The sequence below is a fragment of the Struthio camelus genome, chromosome 19, assembly GCF_040807025.1.
Source record: "Struthio camelus isolate bStrCam1 chromosome 19, bStrCam1.hap1, whole genome shotgun sequence".
NCBI lineage: Eukaryota > Metazoa > Chordata > Aves > Struthioniformes > Struthionidae > Struthio > Struthio camelus.
The window spans coordinates 14079694-14106718 of NC_090960.1; the positions used below are offsets into that span (position 1 = coordinate 14079694).

Below are 27025 nucleotides of genomic sequence, written 5' to 3' on the forward strand. Positions count from 1 at the left end.
CAAAGTCTCCTGAGCCACCATCCGTCAACAGATCAGAGGATTTTAAAAACACATTATTTGTATCTGGGATTTAGCAGTCTCGTGCTATTCAGAGAGTTAGAATAATCGTAATTCTCCAATCTCCTGTTGTTATAACTCCACAGTACTGGCAGCAGAGCAGCCTTCAGTGCAAAGAGATGTGCATCACTGGTAAAAGCTTTCTCACAAGGGTGTCCTTACCCCTGCGCAGCCAAACTGCCTGCAGCTGCATTGTGATGTGCTGCCCGCCCTCCCTAACAGAGCGGTTAAGTGAAGCCACTCCATCCCCAGCAACATTGCCAGAACTGTGCTGAACTCGAACTTAATAAAAACCCCATATGGATTTCTGCTAATTTCAGAGCCTTGAAATGGCAAATCTATCATCTGTTTTTATACAGGGGCCACAGTAACCACCAACAAGCACAGAATAGCAGGAAGCCTTCCAGACTGTTTATCCTGACATTTCAGCAGCAAAAGGTCAGCACGAAGGGCACCTTCAATGTAGAGCAATAAACAGATTTTATATTGGATCATTTTTCATCAGGCTTTCACTTGCTCTTGCTTGGACTGCTGTATCCTCGTCTTCTCAGCTCTGAAATTTACAGAGCATCAAAAGCAGCAATGCACAGTCCAGCTTCAAAGTAAAATCTCCCAGAGGGATACTGTGCCCACACTCAGCTCCTGCAACCTGCACAAAGACCCAGCAAAAGGAGGCTATTTTATGGCCCACCATTCCCCAATGAGCCAGGCCGAGAGCACGCAGGAAAGCCTACTAGTTGCAGAGGGACATAAAGCGATGCCAAAGACTGTCTCTCTCAGATGCAGAAAAAGAGCTATGGCGTGGACAACGCATTTTCCATCTGCCATGCAACCACACGTCAACTGACTTGCTTGAGGAGCTATAAAGTCTTTTAATTAGAAGGCATTTTGCACTCCTGAAGCAAGGAAAAGCAGTGCTTTGCCAAGCCTTTTTTTTTTTTTTTTTTTTTTTTTAAATCATTCTACATTAACACCACAAGGGCTGATTACTTCCCATACACACAGGCACATAGGAAATGGAGGATTAATCCTTCACAAGGACCAAGAGAGCTGGCCTCTCAAAGGTCATTCCGTGACCGTCAGGCAGTGACAGCTCCAGGTAAGTACCAAATCTTGCCTAAGCCATGATGACAGTTGTTCACCACTTCCCAAAGCATCCACTCCTTGGCACAGAAAAAAAAAATGCGAGCATCCCAGCAGATGTTTTTGGTCAGTGGTGAGGCAAATGAAAAGAAAATGAAGAGACTCTGGGAGTGGACTCAAGAGACCCTCGAGAACAGCACCACCTCCATCCAAACTGGGGAAGTAGCTTGGGTGTCAGACAGGTCTATCCAGAGACCACCCATATATTCCAGACAACACAAGGCTTGACATAAGCCCATTAAAGGCCAGATGTTAGTCTCTGAACCCTCAACAGCAGTGCCCTGCACCAGGCAGACCCACATATAAAGATGATGTACTTTACACCTGGGGATGAAGTGAGCAGTTCCAGGTGATGTAGCAGAAACCCAGCCCTCTCCAAACACCCTCTCTGCTGCCACAAGACTTTTGCCCAAGCACAGCTTTCATCCCCAAAGTGCTAGCAACTTCAAGAGGAAAGCACTCAGACTTTGCAGGGAGAAGCAAAAGTGCAGTCCTCCCTCAAGCAGATTTCTAGAGCCAGTGGTACCCATTACTGTGGGTTTTCAACATAGTTCCAGCCGCAGGCTTTGCCAGATAACTCCCAGTGCTCACTGTGCCACTTGCTGACAATCTGGTATTCAAAGTCGAGGGCTGCAGTTGCAACACGTGCTTTTAGAACCCTCTGCAAAATTCGCCAGCTTACTTGGTGATCAGTTTGGAGAAAGCAATAGCAGCATAGGATGGAATGTCATCCTGCAAGCACGGAAACAAAATTATTGAACAGAGTCAAGGTTGGCCCCAATGTCAGCAGCTTCATGGCGGGGCTCTGACACATAGCACATTGCCTTCTTGTCTATTATTACTGTTAATAGTTGGAAGTCATAAAACAGCAGCAGCTTTTACAATTACTTGGAAATCAAGAGACAGCCCTGCTATGCCAAACTAAGCCATACAGCCAAGCAATGAGGCAGAACAAGGAGCTGGGGTGAAAGGAAATGACTGTTTCCCTTCCCCTGTATATAAGTCTTCAGGAAGAGACAGAGAACAGGGCCTGGAGGGAGCCAAGAGACAGCAGTACAAGCCTAGTATTTCCCAGGACAAGTGTTGAGAAGATCCTTCAGAGATTCCTGTTGTACCCATGGTAAAGCTTCTAAGAAAGTGACTGAGTTTCAGCTCAGCTGGGAAACTCTGTGCTTCTCCCACATTTTGAGCTCTGAGGCTTGAAGAGGGGTCTGAAAGTGTACAAAATCAAATACTGACCTTGAGAGAACTGAGTCTTTTAATATTATAATGCAAGATATCACACCCACCTTGTCTAATGCAAACTGATGGATTCAGAGGCTGACAGCTGCAATTAATCCACAGGACAGATGTACTGTGGGAAGCAGTACGGAGAGTAGTGCCTAGTCTTCCTCTCCTTCTTGGACATGAGTATACTTTGAATGTCAGGCACACCACTAGTGATGCATGGTCCAATTATTTCTCATGGCTCAAGAATATCTTGGTCTCTGATTGTGCCCTCCAGCAGCATAGCCTTGGGTGTGGACATCAGTTCACCAGGAGTCCAGTAACTCAGGCTAGAGAACACCTAATAGCTGACTCCAAGCAGGGTTTTTCAAGCTGAGTGCCTAAAATGGCCAACGCCAAACTCCCTGTCAGCTAGCAAAGCGGCCATGCAGCTATGTTTCTACATAACAGGAAGTCTGAGGGACAAAAGGTCAGGAAAGCTTTGGTTCAACTCTCAGAAACTCACAAATTCTAAAGAGGGACCCTTTTACATCTCATATAACAAGCTTTTTGTAGATGTTCAGCAACCAGAGGGTCCACCTGAGATGCTTCTGGCCAGACTTCAGAAGACTTCAGCACCCAAAGGGCATGAAGCTTGTGAGCTTCTCTAATAGCCCTGATGGCTCAAAAGCATGCTCCCAGCAACGAATAAATATTTCGAAGAGTAGAACCACTAGATACTTCCATTCAAATGGAAGCAAGTAATCCCCAAAGCCTATTCTGCCCAGCTTATCACTTCTCTTTCTTAAATATTTTCACTAGAAAACCAGGATAGCTGATACCTGACATCTTCCTGTCTTTAATAAATCCACTGGTGACAAACCTTTGGATGGTTGGTGTTATACAACGTAACTTCTGTCTGCATGGTCAGATGGCTGAAACACTGTTCCAATGACATATTCATCTGACAAGTCAGCCTTAATTTGACCACATTAAGTTAATTTATAGAGGCCTGTGGATGCACGTAATGTTTCTCCCAGTGAAGTGTGTGTGCAATATCCTTTATCACTTTACTCCTCATCCTTTCCGTTCTGGTGTTACGCCTTGGATAACGATGTCTTTCACAAAAGGACAAAGGAACTATTGCATATAGTTCCTTACCACCTATATGGGAGCCCAGGAAACCAGCTTTACTGACACAGTGCTATATTCTGGAAAGTAGAAGAAGGGGAAAAAAGGCCTGCATAGAAGATGCTGAAATAGCAGCTTCCTTCTTACCTGATCTTGAAACATTGATCCACCAAAGGCCCAGACGGCAGCAAACACAAAGTAAAGTTCATATAATTCCTTAGAGCAGTCGGGAGGTGTGTTCTCCTCTGTCAGGAGGCATTCAAGGAGGTAGCATAACATCTGAACCATACTATGCTCCGGAATGGGAATAATCTTCTTAAATCTGAAGGATGGAAATTGACAGCATGTGAAATATAATTGAATCCAGCAACACAACTGCTCATAATCCAAGAAGACATGCTTTGAAGTCCTTTTTCAGGATGTTAACATTTTACTTTTTGGCAGCGTACATCTTATCCACTGGTACAGCAAGAAAGAAAACACCTAGTCTCTCCCCCAGACCTGCTGGCACCAGCACATATACAAGTAATAATAGTAATCAGAAGTTTCAAGCACTTTAAAACTTTGATCCTCTAGAAAGAAGTAAAATGGAAGACTTGCTAAAGGCAATGATTTCCTGTGAATACTACGAGTTCAAAAGCAGTCAAATAGAGGAGTAATAAAATAAACCCTTTCAGCTTGCCATTTTACATTCATTTAAGCTACACTTACAGAATTCCAAACTAATATCATAGCAGCACTGAAGTCCTCCATAAAGTAATTATAGCTATTTGAAAGGTTGGTTCTACAATTTCTGAATTAAGCAAGCTACCAAAATACTCAGCTCAGGGCTGCCTGCAGCTAATCCTGTGGATTTCACGGTCTGATACTGTGTTCAACAAATAGAGTGAGTGGAAATGTCTGATGGACTGTGGCACCAATGGCTATAATCAGCCTGGTCCCGCAGAAAGCATCCTCTCTAATAAGTTGCCTACCTCCTACTTCCAGAGACCTCTGCTTTCTCTAATTTATCCCATTCTCACATGTCCCCATTGTAGTTAACAGTCCCTACACTTGATTTTGTTTGTGGGTGGTTTTTGTTTGTTTGTTTATTTGTTTTAAACTGAGGTGCAAATATAGGGAGCAAACAGAGGATGAGAGAAGTTTTTCTACTCAAGTTTGTTGGGACCCTACTGTGGCCAGGCCTTGTCATTTCATGATTAAAAGAGCCATTTCCCATGATGATAAGCAAGAACCACCCTGAGGAACTTCTACATAGGCATCATTTTGAAGCTAACGTAAGCCTGCAGCCCTGTTCGCCGCTGCTAGGCCAATTAGGGCCCAAAATGCACTACGTTGGTGAGCGTCAGAGCTCTTCAAAAAATCAAAGTTATTCATATTCATTTGACTGGTGTCCAACCATAAAAAACATCCAGGCCGGATACCCATAGAGACTGATTTCATTTTGTCCAAATTCATCAGGAAAAGTAGTTAAAGAGACAACTGCCAGGAGAGCAATTCTAACCTCTCTCAAAAACACCAATTTTCTTGTTATAAGTACGGGGCAGAGAAAAAAGTAGGAAGGGGAAAAATAGGATCTGTTCTCTATACTTCTGACATTGTGGGTGGAAAACTTCCTTTAACCAATGGTTTGAAATATGCTGTACTGAAAAATAACTTGTGCAGTGGACTGAGGTATGGCCTGACACGTCAGGAGAGTCAAAGGACTTCCTCTTTAGGTTCTTCTGGATTTCCTTTCTCAGAGATGCAGAACGGAGAAGAAGTAGAGGAACAATCAAATCAAAGTCAAATGAAAACAAGTTCTGGCCAGCAAAGAATGGGAAGGCATGTCAGCACCCACATCTCTCACTGCCACTTCCCATTTACACATTTCTATGTGGTTAAGCCAATGCTCAGGGCTCTTAGGGGCAGGGAGAAAACCAACCACCAATGTCACACGCAGCTCAACTGTAGCAGAGCACAGGACAGTCTTGAAAGCTGTAGGTGTCCAACTGCCCCTGCCATCAACAGTTACATTCACCTCTTTATGCGTTACCTTGTTCTGAGGGTATCCAGGCAAAGCGGCAGGTACTTGTCAAACAAAATGGTCAAGTTGGCTCTTTCTGACTGGATCTCTCGCCTGTCGATCCAGCTGCTCACTGGGGGATTCCAGCCCAAATCCGCTGGGTTGATGTACAGGATCCCTTCAGATCCCCAGTAAGAGATAATATACAATAAGGACACAGCAGGGATGATTCATTTTCTCCAGAAAAATTGTTCAACTCCTTTCCCTCAAATAATCCTCTATCATATACACCTGGGTGCCATACTACCTAATCCATCTTCCTGCCCCACTGCAGAGGATGTCCCCAGCCCTTGGCACTACATAGCTCTCTGCTCTGCTCCTGGTCCCTGGGGCGCCTTGGTCAAGATTTATGTAGGATTTGAGCTGTGTCCCAGCTCAGGAATCTGCATGCCATGGCTCTTCTTGTTCAAAGGCATGGACCCAGCAGGACTCTCCAAGTGTTAAGTGCTGTTCACGTGCACAGAAAGGCTTGGCCCCTGTAACCAGAGCAAAGAGCTCCCCCAGATAGGCAGAGACGAGAGCTGGCAGCAGAGAGGGACTATGGAGCTGTACAGCTCTGTCCTTGGCTGGTGGTGTGTATGTGGGTTCCTCAACTCCCTGCATTCTCTGCACCCACACAGTCAGGTACAAGGCTTTGGAGAGATGCCATCACAAGGAAGAGTTAGCAGATATACAAGACAGCATACAAGCAATTCTTATTACAGCCCTCCTGCACAAAGACTAAGGAGGAGGAACAGTGTAACAGCAGAGAGACTTAACTCAGAAAATTTGGACACTTTTCCTGAAGCTGCCCCAAATTAAGAACATGGTCTTGCTTGAGTCATGGTATTGCTCTGGGACTCATTTCTCCATGTGTAAAACTAGGAGACACCTTCATTCCCTTCTCCCAAACTTCATGCACTTCTCCAGAAGATCAAGAGATATTTGGGATATAGAATGTCCCTCTCCTTATCAAGTCAGTACAGGGAGCTACACAGCAGAAGCACTCTTTTGGCACTGCTGAAGTTGTCATCACCTATCAACAGCCAGAAATTCTAGGTAAAACTCCCAGGCGACAGCTTCGCACTTGGTTCTGGGGTCAGCATCCTGAGTTTGCCCACATATTTCAGGAACCCTCCCCATCAAAGGCAGCTGTGATCCCAGGTGGGGATGACTGGGGATCCAATTGGCCAATGAAAGACAGTAGTTAATGGCATTAAACTCTGCTTGATCCATGAAAAATTCCAGTGAAGCTTGGGCCGATCTTTTCCTGCAGGGAAAGCATGAACTTCTCCTGCTCATGTCAGGACCCACCTGCTCTGGACACAGTCGCTGGAGTGGCTGTGCGCAGGTGGCTGATCTCAAAGACCAGCCGCATGGTTGGGCTCAGAGGGATCCTCTCATTGCTTGCCAGGGTCAGCACCTGCATGTGGTAGACACAGATAGTGGCAGTGTAATCCTGGGGTTAATACCCTCCCCAGGAATGGGAATGAAATGTGTTCGGTCCTTAGTACTAGGAACCTTTGTTGCTGTCGGCCCAGTGCCTCAAAGCAAAGCAGCTGATTTCTAACATAAAAGACTGTCTTCTTTCTCTCCCATGGCTCAAAATGAATAGCACTCTCTTATATAAAGAGAAAAGGTGCAGGAATATGACTCCATTTTCCATGTTAAAGGGCCTGAAATTATGATCAGCACATCCGTGGTTACTCATGATTCCAGCTCTCCAGTAAAAGGAGATTCCCATGAAAACCTAGGCTTTGGGCTACTTTCCTCATGCATCATTTTCATTATTTTTTTTATACACACGCACATATGTATGTCTGTGCACCCCTCCCTTCCTATCTCTCTCCAAAAACCACCATCACAATAGTACCAAGAGGTACTATTTCAGCAGGTGTATTTCTCCGAGATAGAATCTTGCCATGCAATCAAGGAATACCTGCTTCTTTATGCATTACCTTATTATCATCCATCACAGTATTAAGAGACTCAATCCACATTGGATCAATATCTCCATCTAGTACCATCCACTTGGGACCATCATGTGTTATGTTGGCCAGCTCTCGCATGATTGAAGAAAACAGTCCTAGGACGATAACATGAATATCTTAATGAACCTTGAATTTGCCTCCTGCTCCACCAGTTTTCTCTAGCAACTTACTAAAAATCATCCTATGTAATGCTTTCTTTTTAAGCATTAAGGACTCCACCTGTACGTGTTTTAAGTAATAAATGTTACTATACCGCGATACAGGTCTAGTCTCCTGCGAAGAAAAATTACATTATCGGTTAGTACCACCGAAAATGACTGCAGACCTACACATGAGCTTCCTTCCTACTGAGATTCACGAAGGATAAGAAAAGTGAAGAGCAGATACTCAGAGGTAAAAGAGGGCATGAATTACATGATGAAGAGAAATCCATCTGAATATGCCTTCGAATTTCTTATAACTGTTTTTGTGGTTCACAGTATTTCAGGGAAATCAAGATGCATTAAACTCTGGGTCATGGCTTTAGTGAGATTGAGGGGAGAACAAGCACAGAATGACATTGAATGACAGAACAAAATGTCAGGAAAATCAAGGAGGCAGAAAGGATACAGTGTCTCGAGGGGAGTAAATAATGAATGTTAAGAAGAGCAAGAAGGCTGGGAAGAGAGCAGCAGTACTGCACAGCAAATGAAAACTCCACAAAACTATCAGTCTCCTGCACACGTGAAAATACCTAGGGAGACTTTCGTTTTCATGAAAAATCATCAGGAAAACATTAAAAAAAAAAAAAAAAAAGAGTCTTCTGGTGAATTGTGACAAGCACTTTTTTCCCCCCCTCCTCCCCCCTGCTCCAGGACAAGCTATTTTTGTATGATCCAGATCAGGAACAGCTAGTGGCATTATATGACTGAAGACAAAGTTTGTGTACAGTAAATGCAACAGATATCTGATCTGGAGGCCAAGTCAAAAAAATACTTCCCTGATTGCTTCAATTCAGTTCCTCACATGTTAGACATGCCTTGGAAACTGTCTCTGAAATTACTCCAAGATCGTTACTATCAGAAATAGGTGTCTCAGATCACTTGTGATCCCCTCACAGGCACCATGACAGCAGTGGAGAGAAAAGTGCTTCTCTTCTAAACTTTGGTGTCCATACCATAAAGTTGGGTTGAGGATTTAAGAGTTTGGCTCTATGAAGAACACTTCTAGGATTCTCTTGGACTTTTTACCATCTAACATGTACAACTTTCTCAGTTCCTGACAATGCAAGTAGCGATAGGATGAAAATAGGAAGAAGAAAAGCCAGTATGTAAGGTTAATAGGTGAGGGGATGCACCACGTTTTGTTGGAATGTGGAGAAAGTCTCCTTGCTGATATTTGACAAAAATAAACAACATTTTCAGGAATAGATAATGCAGAAAATATTTGCGTTAAAATTTCAGGGTGGAGGCCTCTAAACTCATTTGAGATGTCATAGGCTAGAAAAGCTCTAGACAGCCACCTTTAAAATATTCCCCATGCTGTTAAGTAATATCAAAGTAATAAGTAATATCAAAGGTTCTTGATCTGCAGTCACTCCTGAGGTCAGTCTAGAGAGTTCAAGCTATATCCCACACCTTCTCTCTGTCACTTTTGATTTAGGATCCTTAACTACAGTTAAAATGAAATTAACCCTGGTACTGGAGCAAAGTGAGTGGTCAGGAAGGGTCCATGGCTGGGGACAGGGGACATGGGTGGGCAGTTCATCTCCTGGAGAGATTCTGGCTGAGGATGATTTATGGCAATGTCTTCCCATACCTCCTTCACACCTCCTAAACCAGCCACAAACATAATCAAAATGCCTTTCTATATTAGATACAATTACACATTTTCACTACAGCTTCTTGTGATCTTTCAGCAGATTTTTAGATACACGTCTTATTTTCGTCAGGAGTGCTCAGGATCAACTAGGAAATTGTGGTATACAATAGAAAGATTGGGCAGCAGTATTTGCAGTTCTGAGGTAGGAGAAAGCGTTGCTTTAGGGCTGGGGTGTGTGTGCTACCAGCAACTGAAACCTGGGGACAGCATATGTTGGGGGCTCTCAGTGCAGACCAGAATAGGGCAGAGAAGAATTCAGCACCTACTTCTCTTCCATCACTGGTCCAGCCCTCTCCAAGGACTTGCCTGTCCCATTTACAAACTTGCACATGTCAGGATTAATAGATATGATATTTATTCTTAAAGTAAAAAAGTTAAAGTAGGTTTATGCTATATTTCTCATTTGAAGATCAAACAGCTAAAACTTCCTATGTACCCTTTTAACAACAAATTCCCGTGTGGTTGCGAGCAGCAGACAAGTATCTGAATTTTGAGACCTGCATCCAAAGAACTAGTCATCTTGTTGCTGCTCAGGAAGTTCACTAAAAGATCCTTTTTCATTTACAGGTTTGGGGTGAAAATATATTTACCGTCTTTCCATTCCCTTGTTGCAGGGTTAATAATGCCAAAAAGTTCATCATTGGTGACTGCCTTGGGGTTGAGGTCTGTCCAGACAGGACGGCGCTTCATTATCTGGTAAGTCTTGTTCAGGGATTTCAACACCTGAGATTTGCCTGTGCCTGCATTACCCACCACAAAGACAGAGTGTCGAACTGTCAGCAGCTCTTCCAGCTGCACCACCTGAGAAAAACATGCCCAAATTTCAGACAAAAATACCAAACTGAAGTTCAGGTCTATCAAATAGCTCCCATTGGGCCTCTTCTATAGAGAGGGGCATCCAAAAGAGAAACAGATTTGGCATTGAGCTCGGTCTAGCCGCTCCAACCAAGATAGACCAAATCCTCTGGCTGCAGACTAACCTCCAGCACTATTTACCTCTGAATAGCTGACAGCTAGCAGCTGCTGAGGCTCTGATCTCCAGGCATCACGCTTTCAAGGTGAAGCCACAAGAGCTTTGTAAAACCAGTGGCTCATTTAGCACCGAGCCAGTGCTGGTCTTAGGCAGCTATGACTGCATCAGACCATGCACCAAATGATCTCTTAGGCTCTGGAAGCAAGAACAGACCCCACAAGTCTGTGCTTGCCCTGTACTGATAAGAAATAAATGATTGCATGGCAGACTGTGTCCTCCATCAAGGTCAGCCTGCAAGGGGATTATTGTAGAGTCCTCTCTGTAGCAGCAAAGACGATTAAGAAAATACACATGATTTGATGGTGACGTAGCTAGGGCAGAAGATTGTTTAGTCTTACTTTGAGCACAAAGTTGTCTTCAGCCTGCAGCCGGAGGTCCAACACAGCCTGCTTTACAAATGACTCAAAATGCAGGTCACGCTTCCGAGGCACATCCAACGCAGGGAAAAGGTCCCCAATTAGACCCATAAACACAGGCATATCATCGGTCACAATCTTGGGGATGTTGAAGTCGCGAAGAGAGCGCATCAGAACTTGGTCTTCGGGTCGCTCTGGGTCATCTCGCTTGAGGGAACCAGCGACAACTAGCACCGACTTGATAGCGCGTAAGCCCCAATCATAGTGATCCTATACAGGAGAAAAGGGAGGGGTGGCGTTATGTTTAGATGGTCCACTACTACACAGGGAGAAGAACCAGCACCTCCAAAACACCAGAGAAGCCAGCACTGGAACTATATCCAAATCTGTTAATTGCATCATGGCCAGAGACCTCCACTAGCTTGAGAAACGAGTCACTCCATTTCCAGTTCAGTAGGCAAGATTCCTGCCAAGGACAGTATTAAGGAGTTAGATAACTCAGCCTTCCTCACCACCGTATGAGCTCAGAGATGGAAGTAGTACAGAATTAGGACTTGCACTCTTGAGACCTAAGCAAATCAAAAATCAAAAAGGAGCTAAAGCAAGGCTAGCCAGATCCCTAGTAGCCTAGCCTGAATCTGCACAAGCTACCAAGGTGAAAGGCTTGTTAGTCTATTATGAGGCCCCTAACACCCAGGTTTCTTCATTCTGCCCATCACAAGGTTACCAGGCACGTTTTGTTTGAGTCAGAAATTACACCACTGGGTGCTAAGCCACAGGCAGGCCACTGAGCAAGGCCAGTAAGGATATTGCTGAAAAAGGATCACAGAATGGTGTTAGAGGAGCTCTCAGGCCAGCAAGCTATCCTTTATATTGCTGCTTTCTTAACATCCTCCAGAACACAGCTCAACACCTGACTGTTTTATGTGGGAGACCACAGCTTCCACAAAGACCCTCAAGATAAAATATACAGTATAAAGTTTCTGTGACAAGGTATCTCCCACCCAGCCTTGTGCTGTCACAGCCAAGATCAGATTTTCCTTCTGAAGTTCTGAAACAATTCCTCTCAAGACTAGTCTTTGATTTGTGCAAATAATCACAAGGAAAAATCTGACTAATTAGAACTTTGCATTAAAAGTGACTCTATTTGGCCAACATATGACAGCACAGGGAACTATTACGCTGAACTCAGAGAGGTGCAGATGTCAAAACACTAGAAGGCAGGAGAATCAATAGGAAATAGGGAAAGAGGAAAATAAAGGGTCACTGAATACAACCCTAAACATGGCGTCATTTGAATCCATTGAAAAATCTCTCACATTAACATAGCTGATAACACACTTTTGTCCTTGCAGATCCTCTGAAAAAGCACTTCGAAAATTTCATTGCTCTGACAATCACAAACCTTCTCTCAGTATCCAGACTAAATGCAATCATTAAAAAAAAAGCTGTGAAGTTCTAGCTACAGAAGTGGTAGAATATTGATCTCCAAACAACCAGTAGCACAACATGTTTCATCATATTTTCCAGACATGAAAGCAGACTCACCTGTTTGGACAGGAGCTCTTTGCAGAGCTGGTACAGAGTAATGAACTTCCTGGCTAGCGCACGAGCCTCAATGAAACCCTCAGCCACCAACATAATTTCACAGATCAGTTCAAAATCTGGCACAACCATCGCACATGGCCTAAAAACATAGCAGAGAAAATGCTGTAGATGACAAATAATTGTTCTACAGGCCTTATAAACAAGGGATTGACACAATAAACTGCCATTATTTATTAGTGAAGGCTAGCGTGGGTTTGAATTCAGAGGATGCATATAAAACAAAAAGCCTACACTGCTTTTATCAAGCCCAAAAGACACAGGAGCTCACTACCCAGATTTCATTGGATTTATATGGGCTTTGTTCTGATTTGAAAAACAAGCCCGCCTTTAAGTTAACCTGAAAACACCAGTGCCAGTACAGCCAGAGGAAGATCAGAATATTCAGAAGAAAACACAGTTGTTGAAGTTTCCCCTTCATAAAATGGCTCAGGATTGCCTTTCCAGGCAGCAACACCGTTCTTCTGCTGGATGGAAGGCCAAATCCTGGCAAGCATGGCCTGAACTAGAAATCGGTAGTAGCAAGTAATGTGTGTTATATACGGGGAAGGAAAAAAAAGCGTCTTGGCCGAGGATCTTGCAGACTGGTGCAGACATGGGCCCCTCTCCTCACTCCTGTAAAGGCTTAGAATGCACTTAAAACACATTAGTTCATTCCTAGCATGATCAGTGTTGGCAAGGTGGCTCGTGGGGAAGGGAGCTAGGTGATGAGTGTCCTGTATATTCACACCTACCTCCATTCCAGGCATTGTACCAGTGGTGAAATGGCTGCCTAAGCTCACAGAGAGGTGTGCAGTTATGAAGAAAGCGGAACCACAAATCCAACAGCAAAGTGGACAGAGGATCTGGGGCTGTGACTGCTGTTTCATAGCTAAGTGGGGGGGGTAGAAGATGAATGAGCATGCCTAGCCTGGCTGAAGGAGCAAGGCTGTTCTGCTACAGCATTTAGCTACCTAGAGATGAGCCAAAAGGCAGCAACAGCCTTAGCTTATTCCTAACCAGGAACCCATTTGCAGAGATGACAGGGCAGTGAATTTGCAGCTTTATCTTCCGTGACTACTCTTGTAAGTCAGGTCCACAAACTGACTTTGCCATTGCAGTTTGCCCTACCTGTACATTCCCAGACTCAGGCTTGTCAGGCAAGGCAGAAATTATCTGGGAATCCCCAGTGAGACTGAATTCTCCAAGGAAATGAAGTCAAGCCTGGATACCCCAAAAGGCAACTGCTGTCACTGCTATACACAGTGACACCTGAAACAGTTCTCACCTGAAAAGAGCTTTTAAATTCTCAGGTAGCTCAGTTCGACCTGCATAACCAGGGTTCATGGTGATGAAAATGCCTACTGAGGGTACCAAGTTAATGTCTTCTCCAAGAAAATTGAAGGACGTCTTTTTGTCCCGTATAGCATCCTGTACACTCTTTACCTAGAAATCAAGTCTGTATTTTAGTACCGATGTTCAGTTATTAAAAAAAAAAAAAAAAAAAAGAATCAGATGACAGGGCTGCCTTCCTTATATTTGGCCCCACAATGAACATTGCTTATTACTTGTTCTAGTGACTTTGTAAAGCTTTATACACTAAAATAAATCTGTGAGACAGTATCAACCTTTCATCAAACTGACAAAACAGAAAAGAGAGCTTAAAAAATTGGACAAAGTGCAAAGTGAACCATTTCTGCCACCTTCCTAACCCAGCACTGGGCTAGACAAGCAAGAAGAGATGCAAGGCCTCCATGCATCCAGAATACAATCAACAGCCAACTGCAGTCCCAAGAGTCCAACACAATATGGGCTTCCTATTCTCTTCACGCCTCCCCACACACACAGATTCACTGTTGTTCTTCATGGCATCCCAAAACCCTTCTGTGCCTGTTCTGTTCCTTAAATAAAACATGAGGACCAGAAAAGGAGCAGTGTTTCCCAATAAACTTGTTCCCAGCTCAATCACAAACTAATCACTTGATACCATTTCTTAAGTTTTTTGGGATGTTAGAAGTTTTATTTAAAACTGAAAGGACAAGGCAGAAGCTGTGAGACACTCCTCTGCCACTTTTACTTACTAATGTTATGTTGTCTTCTATATTTGTGTGATTACAGCTTTGTTCTTCTCATTTCTCACCTTCTGAAGAGGCAAGTTTATTAGCGCTACATCATCTTTCACAAATAGCACTTTAGTGAGGGAGAAATCTCTATTTTCACCACTCTAACCTTACCATTGTTTGCTATCTTAAAGACAAGCAATTAATTGAATTCCTTCCGTAAGAAAGCATATCGACATTAGCTGCCTGACTAAGATGGCCAATTAAATATCACCATGGTTACATTCTTAATAGCAGCCAGGAAACACGATGACAGAATGACAGCCGTGCTGCTTTATTCAGATGCAGCACTCCAGCCAGGAGCAAGAGAATCATTAACAGTTGAGTCATATTTGGGCTTCTTTTGTTCAGCTTTCCCTTTTATTTTAAGATCCTCAAAGACTTTTTCCATGACAATTTTAAACTAGAATCTGACAGAACAGAAATTGAGAGGGAATGATATATAAACTCATGTGCCAGCCTGGGGCTTCTTTGGGATGTCACATAAGGTACCAATTGTGAGTGAAAGAAAGATGAAAAGAGTAAGGAGTCCATGGAGAAGTTCAGAACGTCTTTGACTGTAAGATCTACAAGAATATAGGAATGTATTGGTTCTAGATCTTACCTTCTACAATCCTGAGCCCAAACGGGGGTGTAGGAAGAATTTACCACCTAAATCAGACATTGCAATCCTAAAACCCTGCACTCAGCTGACACCTGGGTCCAGAAGAAGTTCAGATCCTCAGGCATCTCCGTTTCCTGCACTTCAAAATTTTCAGCTCTGACCACATCAGAGCAGACTCACTCTGGACAATGCAGTTGACCTCCCATTCCGTTCCCAAACTCCAGGGGTAGCTGGAAACTACAGGACTCCCAGCCTACCTTGCATGAGGGCATGCTTGGGGTTTTCAGAGAATGCCAATATCATTTAGAATATGGACAACATCTAGTCACAGCTCTCCATTAAAGCAAGGACCAGGAGAGACAGCAGGACTGCTTTCATCCTGCTGACAAGAAGTTACAATGCTTACCCAGATTTCAGGTCCTGCCACAGGGGATTCATACCTGCAGCAGTTACCCTAACAGAGGGCTTTTTCATCACCCACTGGGCATTCATGAGAAGACTGCTAAGAGCCTCTCCTAGTGAAATCCTTCCCCTTACACAAAATAATTCCAGATTTACTCAAAGGTCACTAGGAGGAGGAGAAGGAGGAGGCAAAGTACAGAAAGTATATAAAGAAAGTATATAAGCACAAGCGAACAGGACTCTTTAGCATGATGAGGCGGCCAGACTCCTTTCTAGTCCCTCCTCCAGGATTATTGATGCACTGTACATTAAACTCATCAATAAAATGCACGCAACAGACTAAGCTGGAGACTAGAAATCATCCTATAGGGAAAACGCCTGTGCATTGGCAGGACACAGCTCAAATAGCTCTTTCCTACGTTTAATTCTATGCTCTCAGTGTATCCTAGGTAAGCACATAAATAAGGGCTGCAGTTCTGCCAGAGGTTCCAGTTATTGAGTGTCACCTGGCGGTTACAGACTTTTATGAGCACTGCACTGCAATCACGGGGTTGAAAGCTAGTCTTTTGGAAAGCGTTCCACTCAGCTAAGTAATGTCCACCATAGCCATTTCACTGACCGCTCATTACAAATTCCTAAATTAAATCTACAACCACATGAAAACAGAAGGAGAAAAGAATATAGTCTTGATGACATGTAAGTGTAAAGAAAGCTTATCTTGAATTTATTCCTATTCATCACATACAATACACACACTGTGCCTGACTGAGCCAACAGTAACCTAAAAAGTCCAGCAGGCTTTGGATCAGCCCCATACACCATCCTTCCCCCTGCTTTCTTCCCATCCACCCTTTGAAAGTTATTCCCATTCTATCCCTAGGTGGCAGGAGATAGACTAAGTAGCCACAAGTAAAAGCAGTTCTCCTTCCTAAAATGATGTGCTGTAATTATCTCAAAGCACGTTACTAATACAAACTGTCCTCCTCAGAGAAGAATATGCACAGAGCCATGGTGTATATAGATCTAAGAAAAGACACTATAAAGAACTGCCCCAACATACACTGCAATTGGGGGAAGAAGAGAAGCGACAATACTGTTCACAGCATATGACTGCTATGTTTTGTCAGTGCTGTGATATTCATGCGATTAATTTTGGGATATAAGCCCTCACCTGCCTACACACTAAACTGTGAAATCAGCAACATGCACTTTCCATATTCACCCTCATTCCAATGAGAAGAGCATGGCTCTGCCTTGTTTGTATTTATTTATGAGTGTTTCCTTACTTACCTGCACAGCCACTACAGAAAGCACCTCAACTGAGATTCTGTTGAATTCATCAAAACAGCCCCAGGCTCCTGTCTGGGAAAGGCCTTTGTAAATATTCCCACAAGACTGCAATGAAAAATTACAAACATGATATTACCAATAGAATCAACTCCAGAAAAAAGAACTGATTTTATTTCCCAGCCTGTTTATTTATAGCAATTTACAGTCTATTGTGGGTATTTAGAAGAGTGCATGGAAACAGCAGGCACAACTCAATTATAATATTTATAGCTCTGCACAGTTTGCCACTTGATTTGCTAATTGCACTTTCTCAATATAACCGTGCACAAGTTTCATTTAAAGGTCACCTGTGTTGAATTACTGACAGTCCCACTTCCTGGGAGAGCCCAAAAGCCAAATAAAACATGATCTGAAGCTACCAGAACCACTGTGGCACGCCAGACATGCAGGGAGCAAGACACAATCTGACAACTTAGTGTTATGCAGTGACTGGAGGTTCAGCAGACTTTGGCCTTCTTCTGGCAAAAGATCTTGAAAAAAAAAAAACAGGACAGATCTCTCCCGTGATAAGGCACATCAGCCCAAGAGCATGATGGGAAGAAAGGACCAGTACCAAAATACCAGTATGGCCCCATTCTTAACTGAACAGATCAAAATTTTGGAAGCATTTCTCAAGAAGAGTTAGCTCCAAAAGGCAGGGGAAGGACGTAATAAGGCACTCAGCTCCTGCAAGAGCACAGTTTGGGCCTTTGCCGCCCAAAGAGCCCTGTACAAGTCCCAAAGAGGAAAGGAAGCACTACCTTGTAGTCCATCTGCTCAGAGCAGTTAAACACATACACCATGATGCCCAAGGCTCGCCCCAAATCTTTAGTAGTCTCTGTCTTGCCGGTGCCTGCAGGGCCTGCAGGAGCTCCACTCATGGTCAGGTGCAGTGACTGGGTCAGGGTAATGTAACATCTTCCACAGCAAAAAGTAAAGAAAAACAGGAAAGAGACTGAGACTCGGTCCAACAAGTCACTGCTGGGGTCCAGAGCAATGGGACTGAGACAACGCACCCTCATTCTGCAAAACAATATGTGAGCAGAGCGCATGTACAAGCTGAAAGTTCTCCTGGCCATTAATTACTGCCTCTGCCTGGCTCTGTTTTTTCCCAGAGGCACTCATCACCTTCCATTAGGGTCTGCTCAATCCCTTCATGTCAGGGGTTGAGCTTTCCGTGAAACCCCATACTGTTGACTGATATTAGGCATGTCCGAGATCCCAGACTACATGAGAATAGGTTGGCTTTTCTGAGAGAAAAGGACCTTCCCTTGTTGCCCAAAGCTCTCCAGCCCAAAGCATCCTATTTTCCATCACTTTGCAGAAGTCTGCTTGGATGGCTTCGGAATGACCTCACGCAATGCCACACCGAGCCCCAAAGCTCCTCAGGCTCTAGAACTGATGACAAATAGGGAGGTGCCTATATGTGGGTGTCTGTCCTCCCTGTGTAAGCCACAGAGGTGTAGTCAATACAGTCAACAAAACATGACCATGCATGGGGGCTTGGGTCAGCTGACTGACACTGGGGACTGGAGCCATCTGAGATGCCCTTGCCATTGAGACATCACACAGGGCGGGCAGATATGACATGGGGTTCACAGAAGACTTCTACACTTTGGGAGTGGGAGCTGGAAGGCAGGTGGGACATGGCAAAACTTCTCAAGTGACCCTAGATGTCAACATTTAGTTAACAGAATCAAAACATATGCGTCTAGTCCAAGATGTGATGAATACGTCTCTAGACTCACTGACTGGAGAGACTGGCACCTTTGCACAGGCAGAGGAACATAAGTGAATGTCTTAATCTGTGAGCTGAATCCCACCCCAGGATCTGAGGCAAAGATGCTCTCAGAGGGTATCACAATCAAATCACAGAACAGGAGAGTTAGATCCCTGGCACAGGATTGCTGAGACATGGAGGAAGAATAGGATGGATGCAAGTATCCAAACCAAACCTGCCTGTGGTTGTCAGCTGTTTCTGACTTCGTGGCAAAGTCCATATATCTCAGTGTTTCCCTGGGACCTACCTGTCAGTCAATGGAGTGATCACAAGCCGAGGGGTGTTGCCAAGGTATTCATAGGAGTACAGGAACTGGGCATCACAGATATTGGCAAAACAGTGCCGCTCTTCATCTGCCCATCTGTGCCGGAGCTGTGACAGCCAAATGAATGCCTGAGCGTTGTCCACCTGAAATGTACCCACACAGCATCGTCATGGGAAGGCCAAGGATGCTGGGTATGCACAACTCAGGTGCCAAAATGGTGACTGTAATGAAATTACATCAGGGATGGACTGGATCCAGTCTTCACAGTGAAGATAGATGCGGTGAGAAACATCACTTGCAGAGTCCCATTAGTAGAGGGGAGAAATCAAAGTAGTGACCAGCTTGCTTGGAGAGGAAAAGGAGAATTAGTCTGGATACCCACAAGAAAGAGTAACATAAAGAACATGTGAAGAGGAGAGAAATATAAGAATCAGCAAGTTGGGAAGAGGCTCTTATAAAGCAAATGGAGTGAGAGAAGGAGCAAAGGTTGTCTAGAGAGCTCTTCTGAGGTAAGGAGCCACAGTCAGCACTAGAAAAACAGGCTGTGGACAAGAGGTCAAGGACAGCGATGGCCAGTGCACTCTCCCTGTAACCAGTGGGTGGGCCTGCAGGAAGCACTATTTCACCACAAACTGGGCCAAGCCTGTCCCAGCTGAGCCCCTGAAGCCAGAAACCCCGACTGCAGCCTGGCCACCTCTGAAAGGATACAGGGGAGATGAAGGAAGAGTCAGAACCCAGTGCAGTCAGGGCGCCTTCTCATCAATCTGCAGGGCTTGACACTTGGCCAAAAAGGGGAGCAGAACAACTGTGTACCTTGCTGTTGCCCAAAGAGCCGCCACAGTGGGCCAAGGAGTCTCAGAAAGGGAAAGCACAAATGCTTTTTCTTGCTTTCTAAATCCTCACCTGAGACTGCATCTGCCTGCTCCCCAGCATGATTCCGTGACCCACCAACAGATGCTCAGACGCTTTGGCAACAGGACACAAGGCCACACTTTCATTCCCAGCGTGAACCCATGACAAGTACAACAGGCCCCTCAGTGTTGCAAGGCCATGACGTACAACAGTACTGCAGACTTCGGGGGGTACTTTTTGCCTCCTTACAACTTTGTATGAGTCAAATCAGTCATGCATCTCCTACTGAGGCAGGCAGTGATCTGAATGTATCCAGCAGCGGACAAGCCTTGGCTGCCCTACCACCCCATTAACTCTCCAGTCTAACACAGGACAGTGCTGAGCTATGAACACAAACCTTCTGAGCTATCATCTTCGCCACCACATCCCGAGCATGCACATCAATGGTGCATATGGTCATGATTTTCTGCCTGTCACCCTTGGAGAGCTGCCCAATCAACATGGTAACAAGGGTATTCAGCTGGGCCACTTGCTTCTTGTAATATTCCTTCATCGCATTCTCATAGCCTTCCTCCACTCTTGCGAAGGCAATCTCAACCTCGGTCGTCCACCAAATCTGAGTGCAGGAAAGAGCCACCTAGGAGAAAGGGTTTGCTCAGTACCAGGGAAAACATCACAGTTACTTTATGTTTAAAAGCGTCTGATCCACAGGGATATCAAAAATGAAGCAACCAGGACAAGAAATTAAGTATTTTTGATACAGTAGTCACAGTAGACATGACAACAGGGACCCGTCCTGTGACACTCGTTTCAGACACCACACGAGTGATACAACCATGTTTAGCAGCTACTTATTAGTAAATCAGCATCTTTCACTTGCCAGATGTGGCAGAGGAGGCAGAGCAGGACAGGCAATGACCATGACTGTCAAAAGTGAATCTGAGGGGCTCTTTTCTCTCATTAGCCCTCACCGTTTCTTTCTTACCTGCTACACCCCTCTCCTTCCCTGGGTGTATAAACTACTCCATGGCTCACCACAACACAAAAGGCACTGCTCAATCCCATGAGTTTTGCACCCAACCAACAGTGCACTCTCCCTAGAGCCCCAAGCAGATCACAGGCCTCAGCTTGGAAACTCCATTCATGAGATTCCCAACATCAAGGACAATTCATCCCTTCCTCCCTCACAGATAGCACAGTGGAGGCCAGAACCTTCCCCATCAACAGCTAGAGACCGTTACTAAAAGAAGGCAAAGGCAGGATGGAAGGAGAAGCTGTGAATTGCCTTTTCCAGTGTGCCAGTCAGAAAGGAGACAAACAAGACAGTGACAGATACCTGGGCAGGATAGTCAAAGAGCCATTGTTCCCTGGGCTTCTCCTCATAAGCAGTGACTGCTTCTGTCATCTCATCTCTCACGGTAGCTCTCATGCTATCTAGCACGTGATTCAGCCAGATCTCAACCTGGAGAAGATATTAAAATGCAGTAACACATTTACTCTTCTTAAGCACCTTCACAATAAGTGGAGATAGAGGATGACACAGGAAGCATCGTAACACTCATGTTAAACATGCCTCAGACACTTAAGACTCAGTGGATTTAGCCAATTCTGGTATTTCAGGATTAGCATGCATTCCCAGGCTCTTGCAGACACCAGCAATACAAGGCGGGCTTTGCCTGAACTCCAGTTATACCGGAAATCAAAATGAACTCCACTGATGAGGAATTTGCTTCAATGTATTCCACCTCCAGGTCGTAAGAAGAAATACACATGGGACTCGGGCACAATCTGCCAGCAGCAGGCAAAAGCTGGTGCCAAATTTGGGAACAAGAGATTCCTGCTGAAATTAATATTTCACAGGCAAAATCCTAACTGAGGAGATAGTTTAAAAGCAGTAAGCTCCATCACTGTGCGGTTCAGTGGCTGATAGTATGTATTTTAGCTTCCTATATATTCCACGGAGAAAGGTGTGACTACATGGACACAAGTTGAGTAGCAGTTTGATTCTTGCCTTTCATACCTGGACTCATCCTATGAAAGGAGGAGGATTTGAAAACAAGAAAGAAAGCGTTCTTTTGCAAAAGATGCCTACGCAGAGGTACTGTGGAATAGTTCAGTCTATTTTTTATCTGCATCCTTCTCCCATGCCATTCAAGATATTTGTACAAGCTATAAAATCAACTTTGGAACCCATTAGAAAATTCAATTAAGAAAAAAAAAAAAAAGAAAAAAAAAAAGAGGAAGACCACAGCTCTCGCTCCCATTGCGGACTGAGAGATCTATGCCTCACTTTAGTGACAATCAATCCACAGTGGCAGAAGCAAGAGCTATGGTGCAAGAAGGGGTTAAATCACACACCACCTGTTCTGGCCTTTTTCTCACACGTTAGAGAAGAGTCGGGCAGAAGCTCTACAGTGTCTTGGCCAGACAGACACAGGCAAAGGGCAGGAGAGCAGACTCTACTAGATAATCATGATGGACAAGGTCAAGGTCTTCCATCTCACCTGCCCATTGCAATCACAGGGCTCACTAAAGTTGACATATTCTTCCTCTTTGCTGTACATTCCCAAGCCAATCTTGGTTGGCTTTTGTTCAGAGTCCAGCTGGAATTTCATCTTGGCCAAGTTGTCAAAGAGTTTGGAAAGATGACGCTGTACCTGCAAAAGTAATTGTATCAATAAAGTGACCATGACAGGACAAGCAGCATGGACATCACCATATGCATGTCACAAGAACAGAGTCATATTCAAAAAAACAATGCCAATGAAAAGTCCTGAATCCTCCTCCTGGAAGGACAAAGGCCTCTATTTCTGCCCAAGACCTACGGTAAGCAGCTCAACAGCCCAGATCTTCCCTGAACCCCCATCTTGACTTAAGGGGCTCTTGCAGAAGCAAAAGAATAATTTAGTTTTGTCTTGTTGACACACAATCGTGTTTGAAAAGCCAACAGGTAGAAGGCATCAGAATTGCTTCAATAGGTTCTCAACATTGTCATCTGTCTGGTGTGAGCTCAGCAGGTCAGAGCTTCCTCCAGATCACTATATAACACACAACTTAATCCCTCCTTGTCTCACATGCAACCACTGACAAAGGTGGGCTTCTTCCAAGACTGACGTTCTCAAACTAAGGGTTAATTCACAAATCAGTATCAGACAGGAGCTGCCTCTCTCAGTGAGAAGGATGGGGAGACAGAGTCCAACCAGACTCCCACAGGTGGAAAGAGAAAAGAGAATCACTTGAGACAGCTGGTGCTCTGCTGCTTTCAGAGAAAGACAGGTGAACTTGTCCATTTAATTACGACACTGACTCAAAGGATTACAGTACAAGCAGTCCTGCAGAGGGGCATATCTCAGTAATGATTTTATGCACCTTCAAGCATTCTCAGATCCTGTAAGGTGCAGAGTACTTCTCTGTTCCAAGAAGAAATGGATACTCAGCATCTCTTCAGATTAGTATCTCTCCTTTCAAATCTTGAGTAAATCACAGAAACCTTTTCTTACATCTAGAAGTTTCTGCTCAGAAATCCCACAGCCCGCTCCCACACCTTAGCCAGTCAGCACCGGTTCTGACATATTCCAACGCTTGGTGCAATACTGTCATAAGAAACTTGAATACACGTGAATCAGCACAAGTTCAACACCAAGTTCAAGAGGATAATATCGCTGTGTATTTAATCCTCCTTTAGGAATGATCCGATAGACTTTGAGACTACAATGCAAAGGCTAAGAGTGTATCCATGTATGATCCCACTTGACATTTACTTTGATTTTACTGCAAATAGTTTCAAATAACAGAGAAAACTCCAGGAATTTCTTCTTATTCCATGGAGCATTTCAACATAGCACTTTTTCTATCTGCTTCCTGCATTTTTTTTCTCTCCATTTTAAGTATCAGTCAACTATGTATCTGTGATGCTCTGAGGGCTGAAACCATCCAGAAGCAGAGACAGCTGTAAGTAGTGTCAAAAGTTAGTGGCAAATACCAGCATTTCCAAAATGCACATTCAAGTCTGCTTCATTCATGAACACAGATTTCTACTTATATGAAAAGTTTCTTAATTAGAGCAAGTAGTTATCCACTACCGAAAGCTGGAACAAGGAGTTTATTCCTTACTCACACTCTTCATTTTGCTGTGAAAACTTTTATCAGTTTTATAAACCAGCCTCAGAACAAATCATACATCCTAAACAAGATCTGCCAGAGCATAGAACTGCCAGAGAAAGTGGCCAGTAACAGCAAATACTGGAGCACAAATAATTAACCCTAACGCTACTATGCAGGTTTCTCATTGGAAGAACTTCCATAAAACTTCTCATGACTGAATCCTCTGAACTCTGCCCACCAGGGGATAGGAAAAGCCTGTGCTCAACTGGAGAATGCTGACAAGAGCACAATGAGGTCATTTCCTAAAACAGAAAGGCTATTAAAAATACCTCTACAGTATGATCTGGCAATCTACAAAAGTTGACAAGGAGATGGTGCATTTAGAACAATTTCCTCACATTGGGCATGCAGGTACCACCCGAAGAAAGCCAGCTTGGGGAAAAGAATCTTCCTTGGTGACACCGTCCAGAAGGTCTTCATGCTTTGAAGGTCTGATATCCAGCCCAGTCCATGAGGTTCACAGGGATGGTAACTCAAGAGATTTGCTTGCTTTGGTCATGGCCATTGTCTGACCTGCAGCTCCCATCTCTTACAGTGCATGCTCTTCTCTTCCCCTCTAGCCAGGGGATCCTAAAGGGCTTTGTACTGGAGGAAGAAGAAACTCTCAAATAGTAAATGTCTCTTCTGCCTCAAAAGGGGACCTTTCCAAGGTGTCAGCAGTGGCCAACACCTCCGTATCCGAGTACCCAATCTCTGTTTCTTGAGCATTCAGTCTTTTTCTCAGATGTGTTCAGTGGCATCCCAGGTTGGGGATCCAAAGTTAGCAAGAAGTTTTGGCCGAGATCTTCGGGAAATATTGTTTTCTATAACTTCTCTGTATTCCAACACAAAATTTTTTTAATTTTTTTTATAACATGAGAAACAGACAAGCTCTGCTCTGTGAAATGCTTTCAGAACCATCTGCAAGCATCTCTAAGGTTGGATAGGACAACATACAGTGCACATGCTGCCTTTCAGAGCTGACAGATGAAGGCCAGCTGTGAAGGAACTGTTATTAAATTGAGGGATGGTGGAAGAAAAAGCACTCAAGAAAGAAAGGATAAGCTACAGGAGAGTCCCAATAGAGTCCTTCACCATGACATCACTGACAGTTTGCAAATGGAAAAGTGACACAGTGAGAGGCTTACCAGCTGTGGGTTGGTGCCATTAGAAAGAATATCTAATAAATCTGCAGAAGAAATGAAGTAAAATCTGGGAAAGGCCAGCCTCTTCATATCCAAATATTCAGCTAAAGCTTTCTCACAGATAGACAATCTGGGGAAACAGAGCAGAAAAACAGCACCCAGGACAGGCAGATAAATACCCCTTCACATTTTACACTGCATTTTGGGTGATCAAGTAGATTCTTCCCTACCAAGGGGAAATGTCAGGTATGAGCTCACCTGTGGACTGGTCCTCTAAAGCATTTTCTGAATATGGCAACAGAGTACATAGTAACTAACGGGTGCCTACTTTGCTCCTTCTAGATCTCTCTTTACTTGCAAGGATCAAAGCCAAAGGAGCTTTATTAAAAAAAAAAAAAAAAAAAAAGCAGAAACAGTGGGGAGGGGCAGGGAAGAGGTTGGAAAGGTTTTGCAGTCTGACCTACTGTTTTAGACAAGCTCGTAATTTTCACAGGTGGTTTTGCACTGAGATGAAGGTCCCCATAGCTGCTCTCATTCTCAAGAGCTGCATTTTAAAGTCTGATTCAAATCTACTCAGCTTTTGTGTTCAAGAAGCATGAATGAAAGTAAACTTGTTTGCTCCAATAGGAAATAAATCTTACAGATTTTACATGCTAAACTACTGCTCCGCTTACAAAGTTCATAAATAGCATGCAGTTAGTCTGCTGTGAGGAATACTGGCCTTATCTAATTAAAAAAGCCTTTATTTTAAATGGTTAGTTACTACTGTCAAGAGAGCTTTCATACTAAGTTCTTAAGTGTGTTCTAAGCAAACTAGCTCACGTGTTCAGCAAGAAGTGTATCCATCTCAGGACACTAAGGCCTTTCAGAGAAAATCTAGTTATACCATGTGTCAAGGGCATACATGCGGTGATAATTTTGTAAATTAAAAAAACCAGACTCACCTCTGCTGCAGATACCCCTGCCTGGACTGCTAAATAGATATCTTAGACATTGTATTTGGGGTGCAGTGAGGCCATGTGTTATTCAAACTTTCTGAACGCCTAGCTTTGTATGTGTGCAAATTCTCATCTTGAATCAATATTCATCAATATTCAGGATGAGAATTAACACATACATAAAGCCAGACTGCACTTTGGGGGCTTTAAGGTGATGGATCGCAAATAAAAAGACTCAAGAAAGATCAGAAGTGCTGTGACTTGTGAATATAAACAACTCAGGATAGTCTAGGAAGAAAGGCTTGCGCATAGGGTAAATAAACTTAACAGACTTGATCGTAGGGTCTACCAAAATCCAAGGACTGAAGTTTTACCTACCTACTTTGAATGTCCTCCAGGTATTCAGACAGACCTGGTTTATTGGTGGCCTCAACTACATTTGGGGTTTTCTGAGCTTCATAGGCCATTTCTTTAAAATCAGCATCAATCCCTTCAAAGCGTTTGGAGTCCTACAAACAGCAAACAGGGAATACGCTCACAGTAAATACCCCATTTTTTACTAAAGGATCCCATTGTCTGGCTACTGCCCAGCTTTAGGGTGAGGAGAGAGATTCTCCATAGAGAGATCCTCCCGCCCTGGGTCTTTCCAACATTTCAGAAGAGGTCTTCCACTGTGTGACTGAAACAAGTATCCAGTTAGGCACTTGCCCCCTTGTTACTAAATACCAAAGGGATCATAGATAAAAATGATCCATGCAGAAGTGAAACCCTAGGACCACCCTTTTTTTGTGGGGTTGGATTCCCCTTTGAATGTTTCCTTATAATTCTTCCTTTCCTGTGTCTAGAGGAAATACCAAGTTTCCCAGGCCATAGCAGCAGTAGATATTCCCTTACAGTGGGAAGGTTACTGACTTCATGCAAATTTACTCTTCCCCTCCCACTACAGGAATCCCTAGTCCCCATCCCCAAAATGAATATGACCTCTCTAGCAGAGCAAAGCCCTTCCTTGCCTTGAGAAAGAGCAGGGAAATCTCATGTTGTC

The 27025-nt window shown here is 44.0% G+C and overlaps 1 protein-coding gene across 1 annotated transcript in view; it reads right to left on the minus strand.

Moving 5' to 3' along the window:
• The window catches only part of DNAH9 (dynein axonemal heavy chain 9), a 224317-nt gene that overhangs the window by 163817 nt on the left and 33475 nt on the right, over positions 1–27025 (minus strand). Inside the window, exons 20-35 of the mRNA XM_068913909.1 lie at positions 26362–26492; positions 25049–25175; positions 22262–22414; positions 21094–21219; positions 20155–20394; positions 18888–19048; positions 17622–17778; positions 16822–16926; positions 13694–13851; positions 12370–12508; positions 10804–11091; positions 10023–10233; positions 7540–7667; positions 6896–7004; positions 5573–5720; positions 3685–3859 (exon numbers count right to left, since the gene is read on the minus strand). Coding sequence (XP_068770010.1) covers positions 3685–3859; positions 5573–5720; positions 6896–7004; positions 7540–7667; positions 10023–10233; positions 10804–11091; positions 12370–12508; positions 13694–13851; positions 16822–16926; positions 17622–17778; positions 18888–19048; positions 20155–20394; positions 21094–21219; positions 22262–22414; positions 25049–25175; positions 26362–26492 — 2556 coding nt within the window. The remainder of the gene's footprint in view (positions 1–3684; positions 3860–5572; positions 5721–6895; positions 7005–7539; positions 7668–10022; positions 10234–10803; positions 11092–12369; positions 12509–13693; positions 13852–16821; positions 16927–17621; positions 17779–18887; positions 19049–20154; positions 20395–21093; positions 21220–22261; positions 22415–25048; positions 25176–26361; positions 26493–27025) is intronic.